The sequence below is a fragment of the Anopheles arabiensis genome, chromosome 2 (genome assembly GCF_016920715.1).
Source record: "Anopheles arabiensis isolate DONGOLA chromosome 2, AaraD3, whole genome shotgun sequence".
Lineage (NCBI taxonomy): Eukaryota > Metazoa > Arthropoda > Insecta > Diptera > Culicidae > Anopheles > Anopheles arabiensis.
Window position 1 is genome coordinate 102,040,070 of NC_053517.1, and position 24,123 is coordinate 102,064,192.

Consider the following 24,123-nt stretch of genomic DNA (forward strand, 5'->3'; position numbering starts at 1 on the left):
TCAGAAGATGGGAATAAAAACAAAAGCACGTATCCCTTTTTTGCCTCCCCCTATTTGCATCCTTTTTTTTTGCAACACGGAGGCACGGAGACACAGGTACCAGACCACATCCCACGGTGGAACGACGGCGATGCAACGAACGCAAGGAAAAGGATGTGCTGTTCTGCATGCAAAAGCGGAGAAGAAAGCAGAAAAAAGGGCCCTACTGCTGCTGCTGCTGCTCGCAACAAGAGTGTGACATAAGTGTTGACACAGCAGCCTTCATTTATGGAAAGAAAACATCATCCAGCGTGGTGGAGTGTAGAGAGGAAAGAAGAACAAAACAGGTGACTTATCAAAATGTGTTGTGTTGTGTCCAGTGCAGTTTTTTTTCCGTGTGTTTTTTTTTCGCCCCGGCTCGAGAGGGTGCCAAGAATAACACTCACTCGTCAGGGGTGGCTGTGCAGGAGGGATCAATTTTGGCTGGCTTAAAAGGCGAACGTTTGTGCAAAGATAACAAAATTAACGGCACAGATCTCATGAGCAGAGCAGGTTTTAATTCCTCCTTCGTTTTTTTTTTGTGTCACCCAAAGGTGTGTTATTGTTTCCGGCCCCCTTGAAAATTGCTTGCTAAATGTGATTAAAACGTGCAGTTTTGTGGTGCGTGGTATGTAATTTTGAGTTAGCAGTATTGCAAGTTGGTTTGCTTTCCGTTTCTTTTGAGAATGGAAAAAACATATTGGGAGATAATTTTATATTGTTTCAATTGATTTAAATTGATTAATTATTATTATACTTTTTTTATTGAAGTCGCTTACTTTTGGCTATGAAATTGTAATGGTCGTCACATCGTCGAGTTTTGCGAGCATTATTCGCACCAACCCTCTCAAATGCACCTTACGCTCTAGATTGCGCACTCCATTATTTCCATACGTTGCTAGGGTAAATTTTGTCCTCTTTCTCTATTGCTGTGTATCTTTATTTAATTTAATTTAATTTAATTTTTAGTTTAGTTTAGTTGTATTTTGCGCAATGTTCTTGAAATAATTCAAGTAACCATGTTCAGAAAACCATAATTGTTACCGCACGGCCAGACAGGGTGAAATACAGTCCGTACTCACTGGTTGAGCTTCGATTCCCTTCCAACTACTGAATATGTGCTTTTTAGTTGGAACGTTTTTCCATACAAAAAAATTAATCTGAAATTTTTCTCGGCAGGCCATGAGATTTTTGTGATTTTTTCAAAAACCGCTTTTTCCATACAAACGTATGCTTTTTAGTTGAACTATCAGCCAATTATGGAGCGTTCAACTAAAAAGCATGCCAACTAAAATGCGTTCAACTAATGAATCCTGACTGTATTCTGACAGGAGAAATATCTGACAGATGCAGTCCAAGGGTTAGGGGAGATACAACATTCGCCTGCGAAATTCTCTTAAAAGAACATCTTTTTTAGCAGAACATTCCCTGATTGGAAGAATTGACTGAAAATTTACGAGATATCTGATATTGGAGTTATTTAATGAATTTAGTTGTGTTTTTGTACACGTTATTTGTTTACATTGCACATCAGCTAGTTGCTGTGATGCGTTATCGGACAGATATTTCACCTGTCAAATAGTTCATTTGGCAGTATATTTCACCCTGTCTGGCCTTGCGGTGAAATACTGTTCCCCTTGAGTGTGCAACAATTGGCAAATCAGTCTAGCGATTTTAATAAGTTTTCCTGAATTTTTCACAGCAGGCTGTGGGAGTTGTGAAGGATTTTGAAAAGCTGGGGGTTTCTCGAGGTCCGTCCCGTGGTAGTTTTGTTACTTCCTAGCTACTTGGATCACTGAAATTTGAGATCAAGTTTATCAAATTTAGAAGCTTAATCGTATTTGGAACTTTGCAGGATTCTGGACCGCTGTAGGCCCGCAATCCGTTCCATCAGTATTTGTTAATGTTTCCAGTGCATTTGTTGGATTTATACAAATGTTCCAGTTCGATGGGTAATATGTGGTTGTGAACAGTTTTAGGACCGATATGAACCCAAGATTAGTTTCAGAATCGTTGCAGGGTCGGCCAACAAGTCGATATGCGTTCAGAAATAGTTTCAAAACCGGTGAGGTTTAAGGATCAGTTCCAGGACCGATAAGGGCATTTTTAATGTAAGCCTTATTTGATGAATTCCTTCATGAAATTCCTCCTTGAAGCCTTATTCAACGCAATAATACCCCATCAGTTTGACGCACTCACGAACCCACCAAGTGTACACATATCGCTTACTTACTTAGAATCCTTACCTATCCCAACCTATTCCTGTGTGGATCTTTCTCAGTATCTCTCTCTCTCTCTCTCTTCTTCCCAACCAAACAAATCAGCCCAAGGGCAACACACATAAACACAACCTGCACACAACCTCTCCAAAACAATCACCCTCAAATAGCCCCACCATTCCCCTGACCTTCCTCACGTGCAATCGATTGCATAATGTTTCATGTTCATTGGGGGAAAACATACAGTCACACACACAACAAGCTAGAGTGCGGCAAGCAAGGTCGTAGAAATTATTCTAAATCGTCGTGTGCGTGTTTTTTGTACTCCCACCCACCTTACCCTTTCTAATACCCCTTCTGCTCAATGGGACAGGCACTAAACAGGACGCGGAAAAACAAATCATTGTTTATTGAGCCCCGGGAGGGAGGGCGAGTTTGTTGAGAAAATAAAACGACTGTACGTATTTATTTTGCTTGACTGTACCAGGCATCCTCATGCAGGGCCTTCGGACATAATACCCCCGTGGTCTCTGAGCAGAAGTGCCTGGGAAAGAAGATTCGTTCTCAAAAACCAAAGCTTTCAAAGTTCTCGAATTACTCTTATCGAAGTTTGGCTATCTTTTTGGCCACACAAGGCAGTGGACTGGACTTGGCAAGAGATAAACACTTAACAATAACAAGCCACAGCAAGTTGCATTGGCACGAGCCATTTGGGGTGCAAACTAAAACATGTATCTGAGGGATTTTTTCGTGCAGTGTGTGTGTATTTACCCTTTAAAAACAAAAACAAATTAAACAACATCAAGTGCAAAAGCTGCGTGGGAGAGATGCATCGACCGAACACAGGAATGCATCAGATCAGTAATGCTGCTGCAATAAATTGCACAGCAAAGCACACTTTGATTTTTGTGCTGCGCCCTGTCTGTGTGTGTGTGTTTATGTTTATGGATCATCGTCCAGAGGGACCATAAAGTTAATGAACCCTTTCCAGAGCCTACTATAACATATTTTTGTTGGTTGGTTGGTTCGGTTGGATTTGTTTCCGCTTCGTGTGTGGCTGTGGCTGACTGTATCGGACACAAACTGGCAACCGTCAGCGTCTGTTGGGCATGGGTTAGCATGGGCAATGTGACGGATTGCTGCACTCGTTGCACTTTTGCTGGCGAGGAGGAAGTAGTATTGGCTGGCTGGTGGGAGAATGGCGTTTGTTTTGGTGATATTGTTGTTTATTGTTTATGTTTATCCAATGCACATTTGCTTCATATTTTTTGAAGGGTTTTGTAGGAAAGATGTAAGTGGATGTAAGCAAACGGGTTTTGGATAATTACGGGTCCCCGTGAGAGCCAACTGCTGTTCTGCATGGCTGTGGTGCTGCTTAAATGGAAAAGAAGAAGAGGAAGTCGGAGCTGTACTCGATCGTTTACTGAAGTCAAAGCAGATTGTAACGATCGGAATTAATGTTGATTTAATCTCGTTTTAATTGGAAAGATATGCAGCTATTTCAAGGATGCTGCGACAAAACGAAACGATACTAGCGCAGTCTAAATTTCAAAATATTATAACTGAAGATCATCCAATTCAGGAGGAAGCTCTATCGATCTTTCTAATCGATCGTGTTCATCCCTTTATCACATTCTTACTAGTGTGAAAAGGTTTATAGCTTACTCTTACTCTTATTAGCTTATTAAACCTAACTTATCCTTGCTCGTAGTTTGGTTGTTACGGCCATTATTTGACCTTTGATCATTGGAAGTCCTGCACGATGATGGAGACATCCTCCCCCTATAAGCGTTACGTAGTTTATGGATGGTGTCTTGACGCAATTTCGTTACCACGAACGTAGAATCTGATTATCAGAATCCTATTGGAATGTGACTGCTGTATTGGACAACTTTTCCTTAAGGCCGGAGGACATGGTCCGTACTCGCTAGTGTAATTTCGATTCCCACTAGCGCGTCTGGCGGCGGCTGGTGAAAGCTTGTTTTTGGCCATCGAGGGAGTGGTTGTGTCGGATCTCAAAATTAAGCAGTGCTTTCACCGTTTTTTATGCGAAAATGGTTGCGAAAATACTTGCATAACATATTAGTCTATAAATTACAAAACTTTTCCAGTCCATTGTAAATAATAAACATAGAAAAATAACATATTTTCTGAAGCAGATCCAAATTGTTTGGCAAATGCTTCGGTCAGCCGCCGCCAGATGCGTTAGTGAAAATCGAATTACACTAGTGAGTGCGGTCTTTATGTACCCCGGCTTTTATGGAAAATATGATATAATTTTATCTTGTTTCATTTCAAACCATATTTGAGAGCGGCTTACTTCCAACGTTAAGGCCGGGCTACATTGATCGTACTCGCAAGTGTAATTTCGATTTTCACTAGCGCATCTTCTCGGCGGCTGACCGAAGCATTTTGCCAAACAATTTAGAGCCACTTCAGAAAATACGTTATTTTTCCTTTTTTTTACTTTAACTGGACTGGAAAAGCTTTGTAATTGATAGATAAATATGTTGTGCAAGTATTTCAGCAGTTTTCGCATCAAAAATGGTGAAAAATCTAACTAATTTTTGAGATCCAACACGACCATTCCCCCGACGACTAAAAAAAGCTTCCACCAGCTGCTGCCAGATGCGCTAGTGAAAATCAAAATTACACTTGCGAGTACAATCAATGTAGCCCGGCCTTTACAGTGTGTTACACCAGGGGAGAAGGGTTACGTACTTGATGGATGAGACCTTGCATCTTTTTACCTTAAAAACACATTCTAGCCGTACACTTTCTCATCATTCTCGTACGCTGTTCTAAAAAACGCGCACCCCATCTTAGCATCTTAGCTGTGAGTGTGGTTTTTGCTTTATTCATATCATTAAAAACATACAATTGTTTGCGTGTGTATCTTATGTATTTTTTAGTTATTGTTGTGTGTGTTCTTTTTCTCCCTAAATCATCTCAAGGTTACACCGAGGTTTCACAGTTTTTAAAGCACTTTGTTTTTTTTTTCTTCTTAGTATGGACGCATGGTCGCGCCTTCGCCCTCTACTATTCAAATTCCACCACAGCCCTGCACTGCTCTAGAGCTACAGCTTGTAAGAGGTTTAAACGGTTTACATGATACAACAGCAACATACACACGGTCCCACACGGTCAAATGTATCCATTGCTTAGGGGTTTGCGCGCACAATCGCGCAAAGAAGTAGCATCAAACGACATTGCGGCATTGCGTATGCGAAAGTGATTGAGAAAGAGAGAGAGAGAAAGAGTTAGCGCATATTTACATACTTGGAAAAGAATTATTAACATCCAATCGGTAAATACTACTACCGTACCGGGTTCTATCGCCTAGCTAGATACTTTGACGGTACCGGAGGGCCACAGCGGCGGAAGGAGAGGTACTCTTCTCCTCCCTCCTACGCACCCTCACCATTATATGTCTAAAATAATATATTTTACAACGTTCCAGCATTCCCGCACGCAAACAACAGCGGACGGTATGCGCGAAACTAATCACAATGATGTAAGTAGTAGTAGTAGTAGTAGTAGTAGTAGATGTAGTAAAAGAAGTAGTAATAGCAGCAATTGTTGTGGTACGATTGGTAATATTAAATTAGCACGACAAAAAATACATCGATCCAAGGACAGTGGTATTACGCGCTAAGGGGTAAATATGTTTTCTGTGTATGCTTCTTGTAGTGTCTTCTTATCCTTGCTAGCTTAATGGAACGGTTTGTAAAACTCTCCTCCCCAAACTATCTCATCGCCATCGTGCATGCGATGATTGTCGAGCGAGTTTGTTTAAAAAGGGATAAAAAGGGGGAAAAAAGGGAAAAACTAACTTTCGTTTTAAATATTAAAAACAAAAACTCCTACGGCCTAACACTAACGCCACCCATCCCTGCCATCGCATAGTCAAATTCTATTTAAAAGCAAAAAGTAACGTGTAACACACGCAACCGTAACGTAAGTGGAGAATCGCGGAACCATCGGGCGCAGTGCGGTTGTATCGGGTTTTGTTTTCTCGTCGGGGTTTTTTTTCCTTGTTTTTGCTGTGCCCATGTGACACACGTTCGGTTCGCAAAAAGGATCACAAAAGAATGGCCTGGCTTTGCCTGCCGTGCAGCAGCACCACCTCCTTCTACCACCCTCCTTAACAACTACTTATTCGAGTGCGACGAGCTCGGTTACATCTTCATGAAAGATTTCACCTTCTTGACGTAGCGATTGATCAGCGGTTTGGGCGCCTTCTTCGGCCCGCCCGATGCGGACGACGTGACGGAGGAGTGCGTCGACTGGACGTCCTCCTCGTCCGGCAGTTCCGGCGTCCCATCGTCGTCCCTCTGCGAGGGACCCGGCGGACCGCCCTGAAACCGGGGCGTACTGTCCACCGTGATCGTTTCCTTCTCGCACAGCTGCTCCTGTGATGTTGGGCGGGACAGCTCCGGTGCCACTGCCTGTTCCTCCTCCGGCGGTACAAATCGTCGGTTTAGGCAGATGTTTCCACCCATCGAACAGGCGACGGGCGGCGGTGTATCGGGCTGTTTATCCGGAGACACCGGCTCCAGCAGCGTCTCCATGCTTTGCGTGCTGTCGAGAAAGTTACAATCCGTCCCGGCCGCTTGCTCGTCGTCGAACAGATCGTCCATACTGCGCGAGCGCCGGTTTTTGCTCTTGATCGACGACGATTCCGACCCGGCCGAGCTGCCCACTCCTCCTCCTCCTCCTCCTCCTCCACTGGCCGGCTCCGCAAACAGCTTCCTGATCTGGGACGCCACTTTAATCGGTTCCTCCTGATCCTGCTGGTCCTCGGCGATCGGCGTCTCCCGATGTCCATCCACTCGATCCTCATCATTCCCTTCGGTTGCTTTCTTCACCCCCGCACCCTCCCGGCTCCCGGCCTTGCCACGCTGCAACCGAGCCGTATCGTCCAGCAGCCCATCGTAGCTGTGGCTGCGCAGCTCAATCTTCGGCGGCAACGGTGGCCGCTGGGACACCACGTTCAACCCGGCCGCCGAACTGCGCCGCAGCTCGGCAGTGGACGGTCGCGCTGTGTGGTGCAGCGGGCGGGGAAGCGAATTCATCCCACCGGGCACTCCGCGGGCCGGTTTGGTGGCGTACCGGGCGGCACCGCGTGCCCCCGCACTGCCCCCGGTAGGGCCTTGGCGGGCCGGGCTGGCCGATTTGCGGTAGAGCTGCGCCAGTTGCGAGGAATACGACCGCGGCGGATGGTGCGGGGCGGTCGGGGCGGGTGCAGACGTACCGGGGCCGTTCAGCGAGCCGGTGGAACCGCCGCCCACCGCACCCGGCCCCGGATGGTGGGCAACCGAAGGGGCATCTAGTCATTCGAGGTTACGGCTGTTCTCCTTGTCGCTGCTCTTGCCGGAATCGTTGCTGTGCATGCGCTGGTAGATGGCGGACGTGGGCGTCGCATCGCCCGGCTGGCGGCTGAGCAGCCGGCTGCCATGGTCCAGCAGTCCGCATCCTCCGCGACCATTCATTTCCGCTCGCATGAACCTGCAAAACCACCAAGCGTTCGATTAGTATAAAGCGAGTTCGTTTATGGGGGAAGTTTAAAATGAAACTTAAACCAACAAAAGTAAATTAAGAGATGAATTCAAATAACAAAAAAGGTTAAGAATGGGTGTAATAAAACTCCAAAAGTCTTGGCAAAGACTCTGTGTTGGGAGTGAGGTACAAAACACCTCACCACGAATGAAGTTGTTAATGAACAAAACAAAACTGAAGTACATGCCAGAGCAGGCTCACCTCGTGTCGAGTTGATTCCTTACGGTTGTCTCTGTGTGCCTTTGTGTATCTATGCGTGTGTGTGTATGCTATCCTTTTGCAACTGGGTCCGCGGCCCCCCAGTGTTCCACACCATTCCATGCACATTCACCTCCGCCCCAAACACGGATTCCCCCCCTTTGTTTTTAGCACACGCAACAGGCACTCCAACACATTAAGTTAGGACACATCGCCACTCCCAGAATCCCCAGAAGACCACAAACAAAACAAGCTTAACAGATATGTCCACCCTTTACCCACACGCACGCACACACACACACGCAACATGTCCTACTATCACACCGCCACCGTTGAGCAGAAAAAAAGCACACCGATGAGAGCTGGCCGGTATTGTAGAGAGCCTCTTCCCGTTCCTGTTTGTGCTGAGTTGCTTAATTAGCTGAGATCAAATTTGGGCGTTTAGGCGTCGGCAGGCAGTACACATCCACATGAGTCATACACGTGTGCGAGCAAGCAAAAACAAACAGCAGCACTCCAAAAGACAGGCAGGCAGGCGCAGGTTATGGCGTTCCGCGTTTCGGGTCTCGATCAGTCTCGCAAAGCACATATTTTTCATTCTCGCCTATCATCATTATCACGCACATTCGCACACTATACACGCACACACTCTCTCTGTCTCTTGCTGCGGGAAGGCTTTTTAGCTAGCTTTATGCGTAGAGTTTGAGCGTTTGTTATGGTTAATGGAATTTCTAAGGTACCTGCAGAAACAGGGAAGAAACAACGGAATGACGCCGAAATGAGAAGAGATACACATGGCTGGTGTAGGGAGAAACACTGGAGTGTACAAATCCTACTATTAATTGCAATCTACCAGCAGGACAAGGACCACAGGGACTGAATGAAGGGTTAGCAGAACGGAAAAATGGACGGAAATTTAAAGCATGCAACAGTTTTAGTCAACCAATCGAGGTGCGGAGGGTGTGCAAAGTGATATGTGCGCAGTAGTGTGGAGAGGGGGGGGGGAGGAGAAGGAACAGAACACAAATAACAAAACTTCCTAATAACGTGGTGCGTGCATGGAGTTAAGGGACGTGGGACGAACTTTCCAACAGGAACTACCAACAAACATATAGAACAAAAGAGCCCTCAACATACTAGCTTCTTGTGCTGTACTAAAGACTAGCGTGTGCACACATAGGAGGCATGCAGTGCCGGTACGCCCCATTAGCCGTCCCCTCACCTTTCCACTTTGTCCACACAGGCGTCCTGATAGTCGTGGATCCAGCGTATGCCGTTAAAGTGACAGACGCCGCGCATATCTTCCGGCAGCTTTTCCGGCTCGGGCCACTGGAAGTTGTCGATGATGGGAATGATGTTACATTCGGAGTTGAGTGCGGCGACAATTTCCTAAAAGATAACACGGGTCATTAGTACTGAGATCACGTGATAAGCAGATTCTTCCAGCACTCACCCGATGTACCCAATCCTTGCAATCGACATCATCGATGCACCGGTTCAGCGCATCCGGTGTCAGCACCAGCAGAAAGTGGCGCGCATGCCGAATGCTCTGCAGCAGATTGTTATCAAACTTGCCCGCCTCCAGCCGCTCCACGTCGATGAACACCGAAAATCCGCGCAGCTCCAGGTGCACCTTCAGCAGGCTCGCCAGCTGCGACCCATTGCTGCGCCGGTAGCTCACAAACACGTCCAGATTCTTCTCCGCGCTCTGCTCCGACCGGAACGATGGGATCGACTCGTTCAGCTTAATCACCTGCAGAATCCGCGACCGATGGATCGCATTGGTAATGCCGCACGTCGCCGTCAGCTGATCCTCGTCCAGCGTCCGCAGCGACTCAATGTCCACGCCCGCATTCAGCATCGTGTACGTGTAGATCGTGTACTCCGGCCCGATGCGGCTCAGGAACGCGTGCAGCCCGTCCGTGTCGCGCGAACTGTAGTCCGCCATCTTCTTCAGATTCTGCAGCTCGCGCAGAAACCGTATCCTCAGAATGCCGTTCTTCATCCCGATGTCGTCGCACAGGTTGTGGTCCTGCATCTGCAGCAGCAGATCCCCGTCCACCTTCGAGTCGTAGAAGCTCTGCTCGTACTCGCCGAACCCGATCTGCTTCACCCACTCGCGCACGTCCTCCGTCGACCAGAGCGGCACTTGCTGGGACAGCTTGTGCGGCACCTCCTCCCCGATCAGCCGCAACGCTTGCGCCGCAAACTTGGAGGCGATCGCGTTCGGCGAGCTGGCCACCCGGATCAGCGGCTCGATCGCACCAATCTCCTTGAAGATGTTCGTGTTACCCTGCTCCTTCTTGATGCCCGCCTCCATGCAGAAATGGAACGCGGCCAGATTGCGCGCCTCCTCGCGCTTCGAGCTCAGCACCGGTACCAGCCGCTGCAGCCAGTGCTTGCTCTGCCCGTGGGCGTGCGCCAGATTCGATTTCGCAAACTCCGACGGGTTGTGCGTCGTCACGAACGGCTCCACGAGATTGAGCGTGCCGGATTTGATCACCTCCGCCTCAATTTCCTTGTTTGCGACCAGCACCACGATCGCCAGACAGGCGTAGTACTTGATGTTTTCGTCGTTGTGGAACGCGAGCGGGAACAGCCACGACGGCACCTTCCGATTGATCATCGCTTCCTGATTCTCCGACCCACCGTACAGCGACAGGTTGGCCAACGCACCGGCACAGTGTCGCAGCGTTTCCACATCGTTCTTGCGACACTCGAACAGCACCGCATCCAACCCGCCGAGCCGGATCACGTTCGAGCACGTGTCCTCGCTGTGCTTGAACAGATGCTCCAGTATGCCGGTGCCGACGCGCGAATGATCCGTCGCATTGTTGCGCGTACAGACGCACGCCACATTCACCACCTTGTCCAGCCCGTTCTTCACCACGTGCGTTCGGTTTTCGGTCGTCAGGCACTGCTCCAGCAACCGGGCGGACGAGAACTGCACCTCCGAATCGTTATCCACACAGTTGCGCATCAGTATGTCCAACCCGCCCGTATTGCGCAGCGTATCGCACAGACTGGCACCGAGCTCGTGACCGTGCGTTGGGACAGCCCACGCCCGCCGAATGATCTCGTTCATGTGATTTAGCAGCGTCGGTGCCTTCTTCAGCTGCTCCGTCTGCTGCAGATTCTGCACATAGTTGGCCAGATGCTTCGAGTACTTCATGATCGTGCTGTCGATCTCCTCGGGCGTGTTTCCCAACCGCTCAAAGTCCTCGAACGAGGGGAAGTCGTCGCCGAGGGCGGCCGACGACGAGGACGACAGTGTGCTCATCTGCGAGGACGAGCTGATCGTGCTCGTGTTCGACATCGTAAAGGTGGACTGGGTCGTGGAGGAGACGTGCTTTTCCTGGTTGAAGATGCCGCTCGCGGACACTGTCTGCTTTTGCTGGGCCTGCGAGATTGCTTTGTTTTCCGCACTGCAAAGGGGTAGAAAATGGAAAGAATTTAGTATAAAAGCCCAACGGGGGGAGTGAAACACAACCGTTACCTAAAGTGGTCACTGTGTACTTTCCGACTGTGAGCTGCAATGTTGTTTGCCTCTGCCTGCTGAAAGTCTCCCATTTTTAACGACCGGGCTTCCTGTTGAAGAGTAAGCAGAGAATACACGTTGTGAAAGAACGTTACAATCAGATAAGCTTATCTATATGAATGTAGCTCGAACCGAGAAAGAGTAGAGAGCAAAAAGAGCAGAGAGAGTGCTCGACCTGCTCGTATCAGTAAAGTACTGGTAAGCTTTTTGCGTCGCTAATGGTGGCGTGGCGCCCACACAACACTGCGTTCTAAAGTACCTTACTCACCGCTCACACGTTCTGATATAGCTATCCCCCTTATATATATCGTAATCATTCAGCAGAGAATCAAAACATCGTTAGTATGCTGCTCGGTACAAATTGATTGTGCACCAAAATCCACTCTATTCACAACTAGATAAAACTGGCTAGGAAAATTGCTACTGCGTTACACGTGACGTGGTGGAAGAGTTGTGTTTCAGGAAGTGCCGATAGTACTTGAAATCCCGCGCTTCGTTGATTTCCAGTAGCGATAACACGCGGACATTCAACACATTTGAGGGCCTTTAATTAGACTGGTTGTACATTTAACATTACAGCATATGTAGTGTTCAATTTGACAGATAACGTCGTTGAATTATCAGACACTACTGTGAACAAACTAACGTTGAGGTAGTCATCCTTTAGTGTGTGATACTCAGAACTGAAGAATGAGAGTTAAGGGTACTGATAGATCATTTCCATTGTTGGTCTAAAAACACAATATTCGCATACAGAGGAGATTCCCATTGCTACTGATATCTTCGGAATGTACTGCGCTGTATATCCTGGGATATAGACTTCAGAATGCGATACGCTCCAATCACTGTGTAAACCCTTTGATAGGTTCTGGTTACTGTCAAAGCTTTTCAGGTCCGCCTGAAGACAGCCTGAATCCACATCAAGATAAATTCAATCCAACAGGTGCCTAAAACCCCCATAACTAAAGCTCCTCATACCGGCAAATTCCCCAGATCACACAACTCACGATCGCATCTCGATCGCATCTCCAACATCCAACAAAGTCATATCTTCAATAGAGCTGCCAGTGTGTGTGTGTGTGTGTGTAAACATTTCTCAAAACAGCCCCCACAACCCAAAAACGACTAACGTCATAGCGGCTTTTTTTACGAGTTGCGGGATGGTTGGAATTTTTCGTTGGAGCAAAGTACGACACGTTGTTCAAAGCTGTTTCAAACGAGAAACTGAAATGCGTTGTTGGTGCATTTGTTAGGTTTTTTGGTGGTAGAATTCTTTTTCAGTGCGGACAGAACCACACAGACAGACAGCAACACCACCACCATCACCACGTCAATACCTAAAGGTAGGTCGTTGGTGGTGTTTTTTGCCTTTACTCCGTTCGTTTACTTTGTTCATGTGGCACTATTTTTAGTACACAGACGCGCGCGCGTTTCAGACATTTGCATAGGTGCGCGGGTGCTAATACTGTTACCGGTGGTGGATGGTGATGTTGGCGGGCAAAGTGAAACTAAAACACACACACACGCACGCACACGCGTTGTTCTATTACCAGCCGCCCCCTTACCCACACCCGACAACACCCGGCAATGGAACCGGGGGGAGGCGCTCCATTTTACGCCACGCCGAGACCGCGGTTAATAATGGCAAGTAGTATAAAATGTTCTATTTGTGGACGCGCGTCCACATCCATTTCGGGATTTTCTATTTCCGAAACTCGCCCATTGTTTACCGACGGTCAAGGACGTACGCGGGACGTACTTCTCACCTCCCGCTCCATCGCTCACCTCATCCTGAACGTACCAAGGGCGGCGACACGGACATGGTCTCACCTGGGCAACGCTTTCGATCGGAATTTCGAACGTCGTCCGCACGCTACCGGCCGGACTGCCGAGCGGACTTTCGACGATCGTGACGCGCGGGCTGCTGCAGTGCGGGCCGGCCACGTTCAGCTGAATGCCGTTCCGGTGCGAATGGACCGGACTGCCGGATTTGCTGCTGTTGCTGCTGCTTCCCTGATTGCTGGCCATGTTCGGCCCCAGCGGGGAAGCCGAAGACCCCGGCTGGCTCGGCGGCGGCGGTGACAGTGGGAACTCCACGATCGGGCTGGGCGTCCGGTTCGGCACAAAGTCAGACTGGCCGGTCGAACGGAAGATACCCTTCCGGACGGGCCACGGTGCCTGGTTGCACATTGTGCCGGCGGCAGTGGTTTGTGTTAGTTTGTTCGATTACTTAATTGATCGATCGTTCGTTCGCTCGTTTTCGATCGCAGATTTCGCAGGTTCGCATGCACTAACGAGGCTAAGAGTGTTACACAACACGCGCGCGCACACGCACACACACTATTGCGAATACACTAAGGGTCTCACTCTGCTGTGCGGTTTGGGAGGGTTGAAATTTCATTCATAAAAGAAAGAAACTATCCTCTCCCGTGCTCACTAAAATGTCGATATTGGAATCACACACCGATTGGAACTACCAATCCAATCGATCGAAGTCTCCGTGGCGGGCCAGGAACGCACCAGAACTTTACGCGAAAAAAAAAGGTTGGTTCGTTTCGTTTCGTTTCTCTGCTTTGCCGTATTGCTCTCTGCTTGCGTCGTTACGCCCGTTCGTTTCGTTTCGAGAACTGCTCGCCGAGTGAGGGCCACAGCACGCGCGCGCTCGTCGCCGTGGATCGTTCGGTCGTTTGTCCGCTCGTCGACTGACGACTGGTCGCGTCGGATGATCGCGCTGAATTAGGAAGGCGCAGGAACAGATTGAGCAAGGGCCGGGCGCGCGTGCTAACGGCGCTCTACCACCACTGTTACCATTCAAAAGAGCGCACGAGCGCATACACACAGGGAAAATTTGATCCCCACGGTCCGTTCACGCAAACACGCACAACGTTTGTGTGTGGATTTTCCGCGAAAAACTAAATTCGCGCAACGACGCCAAATGCCGTTCGTGTGCGGGTTTTTCCTGTTGTAAACACTGGCCGGTGGTTTGCAGTGCACAGGGGAGGGCAGCATTTTATTAGGTTTATCTGCCCTTTTTTCACACCCCTTATTCCCACCCCCGGCAGAACTGTCGATTGACGTCTGTGACATAAATCAGGCGTTGCCAGGCGGAGCGGGTTAGAAATATCGGACGATCATCAACCGCTGCGTGGTTTTGGAGGGTGCGCACGCTCGTTTTTAATCGATCCGCGATCATAAATGCGCGCTTTGGTGTTTGGACCATGCCCCGACGTACGTCACGCGCCGGTACGATCAAAAGCCGGTCCGTGGACGATCATGCATCATTGTGGTTGTGAGGAGGGGGGGGGGGATGGGGGGGGAATGAGGGAAGCAGAGGGCGCAGATTGCAATGGGGTTTGATGCGTGCTCGAGAATACACGCAAGATATAACGACGAATGGTTGGTCTGGAGCTGACTCTGGTTGGTTTGCTTACTGGACACATAAATAACTTTCAAGAAGTTGTGCGAAGTATTGTCCGTACGTGTTCCAGCAGTAGGAACTGAAACGGGAAGCGTTCCTCCATAAGTTAGAAGGGGGGAAAGAGTTACAGTCAGTATGTTCTTAAAACTCAAGTTTTATGAGTTTCACAGCTAGTGAAGAAAATATGGTTAAGATCTCATGCAAAAGTTCCACAAATATAACAAAATTACACATCAAAACGTTAACTTGTCACCAAGAATTCACACAGTATAACCAAATGTTTGTATACGGTTTAATAATATCGAGTTACATTTACATACATGTCTAGACATTCTCATTTACCTGAGAAGCACAACTGTTTGTAGAGGGTTTGTTAAGGATTTGGTCAGTTTTATGTGCAACATGATGCCCAAAACCTCATTGAATACAAAGTTCTCTAATTTATCATCGTTTCAAACATTTAGGAAAATCCTGCTCAATATTTGGATGCCAAATTGGAGTTATTAGATGCAACAGACGCCTCTTCGCTGGTATAGAAAACCAAGGATTGTTCCCTGTCAATCATCGGAACAGCGACGAGTTTGGCACGTAGCTCGGTTTAATGCGCGAAACGGCACTGAGGGTGTTCTTCCCGCAAACGAAGCTGTAAGCCAAATCGACTAGAACACAAGACAAGGTATGTATTAAAGCAGACTTCTTACAACTTTTTGGCAAGATTAACAACATTTAAACTATTTCCAAAACAATTTGTAGAAACGAGTTTTCAGAACGTTCCTTGAATGAACGTTGAACGTTCAATAAACTTACACTTCAATATGTTTCACTTCCATACGGATTAGCTTCTTGTCTAATGCCAAATACCGTGTGTATATTCCCCTTGTTAAGGACATGTGCACTGGTACGACCTTTGTGTCCTTTCAATTTACCATTTTGGTCTGTTATTCACTTCTGTTAACCCTCTTGAATGTCACAAAGGACTCAACCAGCTCAGTCCCGCCTCTAACCAGCTTCAATATCACAAAACAAAACGTTCCCACCCTCTCCCTTGAGAGAGACTTCACACTAACTCCCGCAGAACGAACGGACGAAGTAGTTGACAGTACTAAACTCATATTTCTTTATGACGCGTTTCGGACACGCTACTCCATGAAGGTCACACGTGGCATGTTGGTTTGCCAAAGTAAAATTCACTTCAACCCCAAAAGCGCGCACACGAAAACACACGAAAACCATACCCCCTTTATTGATGAGTGGTGGGAAAACACGGAACCCCGTGCATACATTCCGGCACGAACCAGCCAGCCGTGGCAGGGAAACAACCGCAGCCGTCAGGTCGCTTGGAAAATCGATACAGAAACGAATATGCAACTAGTCTCAACTAGTCGAAGAAACGGGACAAACACTTGTTTGTTGTGTGTACGTACCGTGATGCTAGTGCGATGGTTCAATACGCCCACCGTCGCCCAGTACGGCCGACTGATTAGCACACTACCCCGGCGGTTGTTTTTCCCCCCGTTGCACCAATGCGCTTTAGATGGGTTTAGCAAACCGATGCGAATTACGTAACGTGCCACAAACATCCCTAAGCACACTATGCCAGCCGTGACGGGAGGCGAGAGAGAGTGAGATAAGGCGCAACAACACAGACCGACACAGCTCACATTCCTTCACTGTCGCTGCACTGTCACGCTGAAAAATGACATGCACACACACTCACACAAAGCGGCAAAAGGTCTACGAACTCGTGTCCTTGCGCTGGATTGAAGGATTAACTATCGCTGTGCATACACTACATCCTTCTGCAAAGGGCACCCGAACACTACTAATCGCTCGTACAAACGCGCCCAACGTGAACGTTGGCAAGCAAACGGAGCCTCGCGAACAGGGAAATGCGCATGTCCTGGATTGATTTGCCGTCTGGTTGACATTGACAAGCCTGTGTAGTTGGTCACAACAAATCAGTATGTGCAGCCGAACAGAAAATGACCTACCCGACACACTAATCACCTGCATCGGCCAAAAGCGAAGAGCAAGCGTGCCAAAGAGCTTCTGTACTAAAATTGTACTAAAAACGACCTTCGTTCGCAGTTTCGCTTCATTAGAGAAGGATCGATGCAACAAAAAAGGCTGATGACTCATCGGGTATCACACAAATACGCGGCAAAGCGCAATAAGAGCACATCTTGGCAAGTGTGCTGATTCACCCCGGGCCAGGAAGCAACTCTCTCCTTCGAGGAACCTTGATTATCGCAACTGACCGACTAAGTACCGCGCGCGCGCGGTCATAAATCACGGCCCCGTTGATGTGTTCCCGTTGTGGCCGGACGCTATCATGTTTCGCTTGATGTGGTAGTAGCTCCCGTGCACCTACCTTCAGTATTGCACCCTTCTCCTCCGCAGTTACACCGTCCACCTCCATCCGGCTGCTCGTGGCGGCGAGGGCGGCCTGCTCCTGGTACTGCAGGTCGCCCGCCTGCAGCTTCTTCGATTCGGCCGAGTTGATAGTGGCCTGCTCGCTGCTGAACCCGTCCGTCGTTACCTTCGTCTTCGACTCGGACGTCATTTTCTTCTGCTCGAACTTGACCGTATCGACGGTCGTGCCGGCGGCGGCGCACCCGTTCATCAGTGCCTGATGGTGGTGGTGATTGGTACCGTTCGGGACGAGGATGCCGCCGCTGCCCCCACCATTCGCACCGAGCGGCTTCAGTGACGAGGCCATGCCGGAGAGGTGATCGTCATCGGTTTCGGAGTCGGGAAACGTTACCAGCGGATCGGCTCCCTGAGGATCGTCGAGGCTGTCCATCGAGGAGCGGAGCCTGTAAGTGGGGAAAGTGAATGAATTAGCTTAGGATTTAGTTACTCTTCTACTGAAGAGAGTAGATTCGTTACCTTGACTTGATATCGTTGATTTTGGACGACATCTTGCGATGGTTCGAAAGGGCGGAAGATTTAATGGACGAGGTCGACGTCGTGGTTGATAGATTCTGGGACGTGCTGCTGCTGCTGGTGCTATGACCCATCATGTTCTTCATCTCGGCGATGGAGTTTTGCATCTCGCCCAGGCCCTGCTTGACGGCGGCCGCCGACGTTGTGCTGCTGGAGGAGGAGGACGACGTTAGGGACGACATACGCTGCGTGGAGGAGGAACTCTTCTCCACATGCTTCGTCGTGGTGCTGGAGGTGGACGACGACAGCTTGGAGCTTTTGCTGCTACTGCTGCTCCTGCTGTTGAGTAACTGTAGGTAGCAGGAGAAACAGGACGAAAGGAATTAATTAATAAGTCCGTGTGCCATAAACAAATCACTCCACAAATAATCTACTATCAGCGGTTGCTTGATTCGTATGTACAGGACAGGTTGTAATGCAAATCAAAATCTCCTTCTCTTCAACGCGTGTGAAAAGCGATAACAGTGGAGGTGTGGGGCTATTATTATCATCATCACTAATTGATAGTATCGCGCACTCATAATGAATGAGTGAGCACAGCAGCACGCCCTACTGGAATTCTGGGTGACTCCACTATCAGACAAGCCGTGTCAACTGCTGACACTACCCAAGTGAATGGCAGGGAGACGACGGCACCGGTTTGCAAACGGTGCTAATTTTAACGACCAGCGATGAGTAATGTCCACCGGAAGTTGTACTTTTGTTTACATCCCTTGTCACCGTAGCGGTGGGCGTGGGTGACTGTAACACCTCAGCGCGGTGCTCTTATCAGCAATAAAACAATTACAAGCTATGTCTGTACCATGTACCATTGAAGCGCTTGGGAGGTGCTTCGGGAATGCAATCGAGTGCAGTCGAGGATCTATTGAAAAAGACGCTCAAGATAACAAGTGTGAATGGAGGGAGTTGGATTCACTCGGCAACGCTTGTTACTGTTGACACATTGGTCTGGTTTTTGGTAGGGGGCATGAACTGCGAACGATCACGTTTTGTAAGTAATTTAACCCAATAAGCACGTCTTTAAAGATCACGTTCCCTTTTTTTTCAAACACATGTGCGATCGTCGTTAGCACGTTTCAGGTGTGTTTGTGTGCATGAGCTAAATCGATCTCGATCTTGCGACACGTAGCAAACCAATTGGAGATCATAATTAAGCATTAATGCGTTTGGAATAGTAATGTCCAAAGAGGGAATTCAACCGTGCCACACGATTTCACAACCCATTTACGATTAACCATCATCGGAAGCGCACACAGGCACACCACGTTGTGATAGCCTTGGCGATTTCTCGGAACTAACTTCTACTTGGGCATTGTTCCAAAATTGCACCCTCTTTGCCTGCTCAACACCAACCACCCACCCATTCGCCCACCCACCACCCGGCACACAAAAGATGGCAAATGCTTAGAAATATTATTAACGATCTTCACCAACGACCAACACCACCACCACCACCATTGCTCCCCATTATCCTCTTCCACCGTTTGCACACCGTTTTGGTCCAAAGAGCACAAAACCCGAAGAAGACAGTTGGGTTGGGAAATTATTTTTAACTTCTACTAGCTTTCTCAGTAGTACTGGCGCAGAGTAAGACCGACGATGAGGCCACTGGCAATCCCCAAAACACACGATCACCCACCACACAGCACCGTTAGATAGTGTTGATTTTTCGCGATGACGTTGTCACACAGCTGTAAATGGACGGACGCTCACGGGTTCACAGCAGGCAGTGGGGAATACGCTGTGCCGAGAAAGGCACTTATTTACTCTCTGCCCCGATGTACAACACACAAGCCCACTAACAGCAGCACCTTCACCTACAAGAAGCTTCACTTTCTGTGGCTGTTCTGTCGCACTCGGTTTGCTCACTTCACTTGTTCCAAAACTTGCACCAAATGGATCTCGTTTCTCGCGAGGCAAGTGATGGTTTCGATCGTTTTAGTTTCCGTGTTTGTTTAATAGTTTTGCGTTCGAAATTGTCACTTTTCGTAGTTCCTTTTTTTTGTTGCTTATTTGCGTTATGAGGGTGTTGGAGTTTGAACTTCTCCCACTCTTTCAAACGCTTCTCGTTCGCTTGTTCGCTGCAAACAGCACCGGGGTAAGATGCTGCGACTGCTGATTATTGGTTTAGAAGTTCGAAATCCGGTTCGTTTCGTTTTTTTTTGTTTTCTTCGGTCTGTTACTTTTCGCTCGATCGCTCGTCTGCGACAAGTTCGTGCTGATCGTTCGTTCGTTCTGGCGGTACTGCAGAGAGCGCACACGGTGCGCGCGTTGTGTCGCGAACCCACTCGTGCCGGTTTCAAAAAGCGTTCGTCGATGTTGTCGTGTTCGTGCAGAGAGAGAGAGGGAGGGGTGGTTGAATGTATCTTTATTTGCACACCGCAACCGCGATTTCGCACACTGTCAACGTTTCACGCGGTACGACGCCCGGTAACCGTTACCAAAACATTCTCAAATCGTATCCGATTCGTAAGGTATGGTTGTGGGTTTATGAAGTTTTCCTATAAGATTTGTGTGCGGGTTTTTTAATCCTGTTGAGATCATTGCGTCTCACAAATTCCAACAGATTGCGGCGAACCTTTGTAGAAGGAAATAAAATTGAAATTTCGAAGTACCACAAAAACGGTCCCAACATTTCTTCCAACCCAACAGACTACGGGCAATGCTTTTTTTTGCATAAAACAACTCTCTCACTTGGATGCCGAGTCTGTCTTCGTGTGTGACAAGCATTCTCCACCATCCACATATGAAGAGGATCGGGAGAAGAAACACTCACGCGGAAGGTACTTGATGGCCCTGTCCGTTTTGTCGACGACATCGGGGTATGGGAGGTGGGGAGGTTGAAGAATGGGCAAACACCACACGACACACACACGCACAAGAAAAGCAGCAGTAGCTAGAGCAGCTGTTTCTGCGAAAATAGATCGCGACCTGCACGCGACAGTTCGTTGAAATCCCTATTTCGCTCCCCCCAACCTTGCTTCTGACTCTTCGCTACAAGCTACGATCGTTAATGTTGACAAATGGAACGTCGGTAACGTCAGAAGGTGTTTCCTGCTATATCCAAGATGATACAAGGTACAGGCCGTGTCAGAGGCAGTTAGCGTTGGCCGGGTTTTCTAGCCCTGTTCTCCCCTCGTTCGGATTATGTCAGCTTCAATTTTGCTGGTAATTTGTGGCGCCTTGGCCGCTTGGTGAAGAGTTCTGTAGAAATGAACATTGCGTTAGCAGATTTTCCTGTGAAATTTACCTCAACCTTGCTACTGGGGAAATGATGGCGCACTTTCGAATTTCAAGAACCAACCTATCAGGTTGAAGACCACAAGACTAAGTGATGCGTTTTTGGAAACGACTCTGCAGAAATACCCAGAAATACCAGAAACTGTTGACTAGCGTGTTTCAGCTTCTTGATGTCTCAACCATTCTTTCTCACACCTCCAAATTGCTTTACAATAAGACACACTGATTGGTTCCAATGGGATACAAAATACCAATGCTTTGTGTGACGGAGAATCCATCAACAAACCTTTCTTATGTCATTCATCTCACCGAAAAGATCATCTGTGATGGGTGATGAAAGGATTGGACTCAAGTTGTCAGAGACCTTGAAGTACATACCCGAGGAGAGATTTAAACTTCCCATATCTTCTTTTGTTATGAAGTTAAGAACACACAACAATGTAGCTTTCATTCTGTATCAACCCAGGACACCTGCTAATCTAATCAAATGGTCATTCACCTAAATTATAACGGCTAGACCGGCCAATCTAACGCCCACTATCAATGAATCAACGTTTCAACGAACTCTTGTTAGACTCTGCATTGCGTAACTGTCTCCACTATCACAAAGGGGGGAATTAACGGCGTCACGTAATGTCATTGTGGATGGCGTTCTGCGAAAAATGAGAACCCATTTTCTCTTGCCCGTTGTGTCACACCGGCCAGTGACAGTTGATCGTTTTTGGCGCGAGCCGAGAACAGAAGGATGAATCAGCTGTTGAGAGTGGAAATGTGGAACACAGCACGGGGTGGGTACACTTGAAGTTCTTGCTATTACCTACACACGAGGGCCCCGTTATAGGAATGCCGTGGGTAAGGGACGCACTGAAGTGGAAGTTCAGTGTGTTGACGGTTTTTTTTTGTATACCACGATCTGAATGGGCCAGTTGCAAGTGCGAAGACCGAGACCATGATTAAGCAGACGAGACGCGACAAACGCTACAGCCGCCAGTCTCACCGCCAGACAGACATTGAACAATTTATGGCGTTTGGTTCGCGAGGTTCACGAAGAAGACACTGCGCCTGAATCATCACGAAACACACGCGTTTGGCACGGGTTTCGTCTGCGGATGTGCCTGATTTAGAGGTCAATCAAAGAGCGCTTAATCGCTGTGCGTTTTTCGTTGTATCCTTTCTACCTTCCACCCTTCATCACTGCTTCATCGACATAGGATAAATGAGTCAAGTAAATGTGTCGCTTACCTCCTGTGATGTGGTCATCGAGCTGGTAGAGGTTGCGTTGCCCAGTGTTCCGGATGTGGTGGACGCAGCCAGCGGCCCACCATTCGAGCTGGCGAACAAATTGTGCCGGCTCGGGAGTGTGGGCGAACCAGTGTCGGCTATATCGGACATCTGCAATGGAGCAAAAGAGACAGAGGGAGAGAGAGATACAGGAATTAGTACAGGTAAGCAAAAGGGATTATATTTCGTTACGACGTAAATTAAATGCGTTTTTGTGTATGTTAGTCAAACATGATCGAAGAGTAGTTAGAAGCTGAAGAATGGGATTATAAAAATGATCTTTAGATGTCGCGTTTTGCATTATGAAGGGTTAATATGGAGAACGGGATGAATGATGCCAGTCCATCAGTGGCCGTAATGACACAAGACATTTAGTGCTATGCAAATGCAGCACCAGCGAGAACGAACGGGGTACTGGATGCAATGAGGCGGAAATGTGTATATTTAAATGTTAAGCACAAAACAACACAACGAAACACTACTGCGCCATCATTCCAAATACGTCAATGAACATGATTTTTGAATCAGTGTGCTCCAGGGGTTTGTTTAGTTGAAGCTAATGGAAGCACAGTTAAGCCACTCTGAGGTGAACCTCGGAGGGAGCTGGTGCTTAGAGAGTGATTGATCTTCGGTTACTGAAAGATGCAAAAAAATTAACTGCAAATTAATCACTGTGAATTATTTGTTCTAAAAAAGCGTCTAGGTTTTTAGAACAAAAGCATAGTAACCTTTATTTTGACGTATTTTTAGATTTTTAGTATTTTGTAGTAGCTGTAGTAGTGTAGAAGTAGTGTTAGAAAGACTAAAAATGAATTCAAAATGACCTGATCGTCAAAATGCTAATAACAGAGAGGCAATTATTGTTGGACTTGGATAACTCCCCGCACCAGAGACATGTAAGGCCTTCTGTCATACAGTTTTGAACCTGAAGATCACGAAAGATCGGGATAGAGCCCCTCAGCAAATGCCCTAGACACCCTGGACCCAAAGGCTTATCAGGAACAGTGCTAAATATTGTTTCACGTTATGCCCTATTAACTTCTCCTTTCAATTAACAAATGAGTTGAAAAAGGGCATCAATCTCGTCAGGATCACACACATGTTTTGCAGTCGTTTAGATGGCAATATTTTCCGTTTTAAATGACATTTTGCCGTCATTAAGCTACACATCTCTCAACAAACCTCACTCAACTTTGTCTTATCTGAACTAGAAGTAGTGCTATGTACATGTCAGTCTTGATCGGAGGATCAGCTACTGGGGCTGGGGCATTTGGCTGAACGTTTGCTTAATGAGTAATGAGTTGCGCGCCCAAGCGAGACGCCGTAGGAAGCCTTCCCAATGTCCCCCGTGTGTTAACCACCGACACCGACACCGGGGGTGTCGTCGTCGTTGTTTACCAGAAGCCATCTTCTACCACACTTGCCACTTGCCATCTCGGAACCAAAGAATGTACTAAGAAAACAGACGCAGTTTGGAATGCAAATGCCACCGGGTGGGGCTGACACGAACAATGCTGGCCCTTTGTTGGTGGCAACTGAGCCACATGGGCCACATTTTAGTGCGAAGTGGATGAGGTGTGCATGGATGAGGTTTACGTCAATGGTGTAGCGGTATGGGCATGAAGTGACAGAATGTAGAAAGAGAGAGAAAGGGAGGGAAAGGGTTGTATGCTGTGGCCAGAAAGCATTTTAGCAGCGAACACACT

At 47.9% G+C, this 24,123-nt stretch overlaps 2 protein-coding genes across 10 annotated transcripts in view; both read right to left on the reverse strand.

Moving 5' to 3' along the window:
* Window positions 1-5,141: 5,141 nt before the first annotated feature.
* On the reverse strand, window positions 5,142-7,343 carry LOC120898537. The gene has a single exon (XM_040304523.1). It carries the CDS (start codon window positions 7,310-7,312, stop codon window positions 6,416-6,418), a length of 897 nt encoding a protein of 298 aa, XP_040160457.1. The 5' UTR covers window positions 7,313-7,343; the 3' UTR covers window positions 5,142-6,415.
* A 197-nt stretch (window positions 7,344-7,540) lies between these two features.
* The window catches only part of LOC120898536 (NAD(+) hydrolase sarm1), a 38,029-nt gene continuing 21,446 nt past the window's right edge, over window positions 7,541-24,123 (reverse strand). For 6 of the 9 annotated variants that reach the window (XM_040304515.1, XM_040304516.1, XM_040304517.1 and 3 more), the window contains 7 exons: window positions 22,379-22,528; window positions 17,840-18,186; window positions 17,322-17,766; window positions 11,491-11,582; window positions 9,448-11,419; window positions 9,217-9,383; window positions 7,541-7,745 (listed from right to left, as the gene is read on the reverse strand). In XM_040304515.1, the coding sequence (XP_040160449.1) occupies window positions 7,571-7,745; window positions 9,217-9,383; window positions 9,448-11,419; window positions 11,491-11,582; window positions 17,322-17,766; window positions 17,840-18,186; window positions 22,379-22,528 (3,348 nt within the window). In that variant the 3' untranslated portion in view covers window positions 7,541-7,570. Of the gene's footprint in view, window positions 7,746-8,310; window positions 8,735-9,216; window positions 9,384-9,447; window positions 11,420-11,490; window positions 11,583-17,321; window positions 17,767-17,839; window positions 18,187-19,535; window positions 20,155-22,378; window positions 22,529-24,123 lie in introns of those variants that run through there. The other 3 variants (XR_005738671.1, XR_005738672.1, XM_040304522.1) reach the window with 3 other exon arrangements.

Excerpts from the sequence above, each read along its gene's own strand:
- LOC120898537 (XM_040304523.1), bottom strand. The coding sequence starts at position 7,312 with ATGAATTCGCTTCCCCGCCCGCTGCACCACACAGCGCGACCGTCCACT.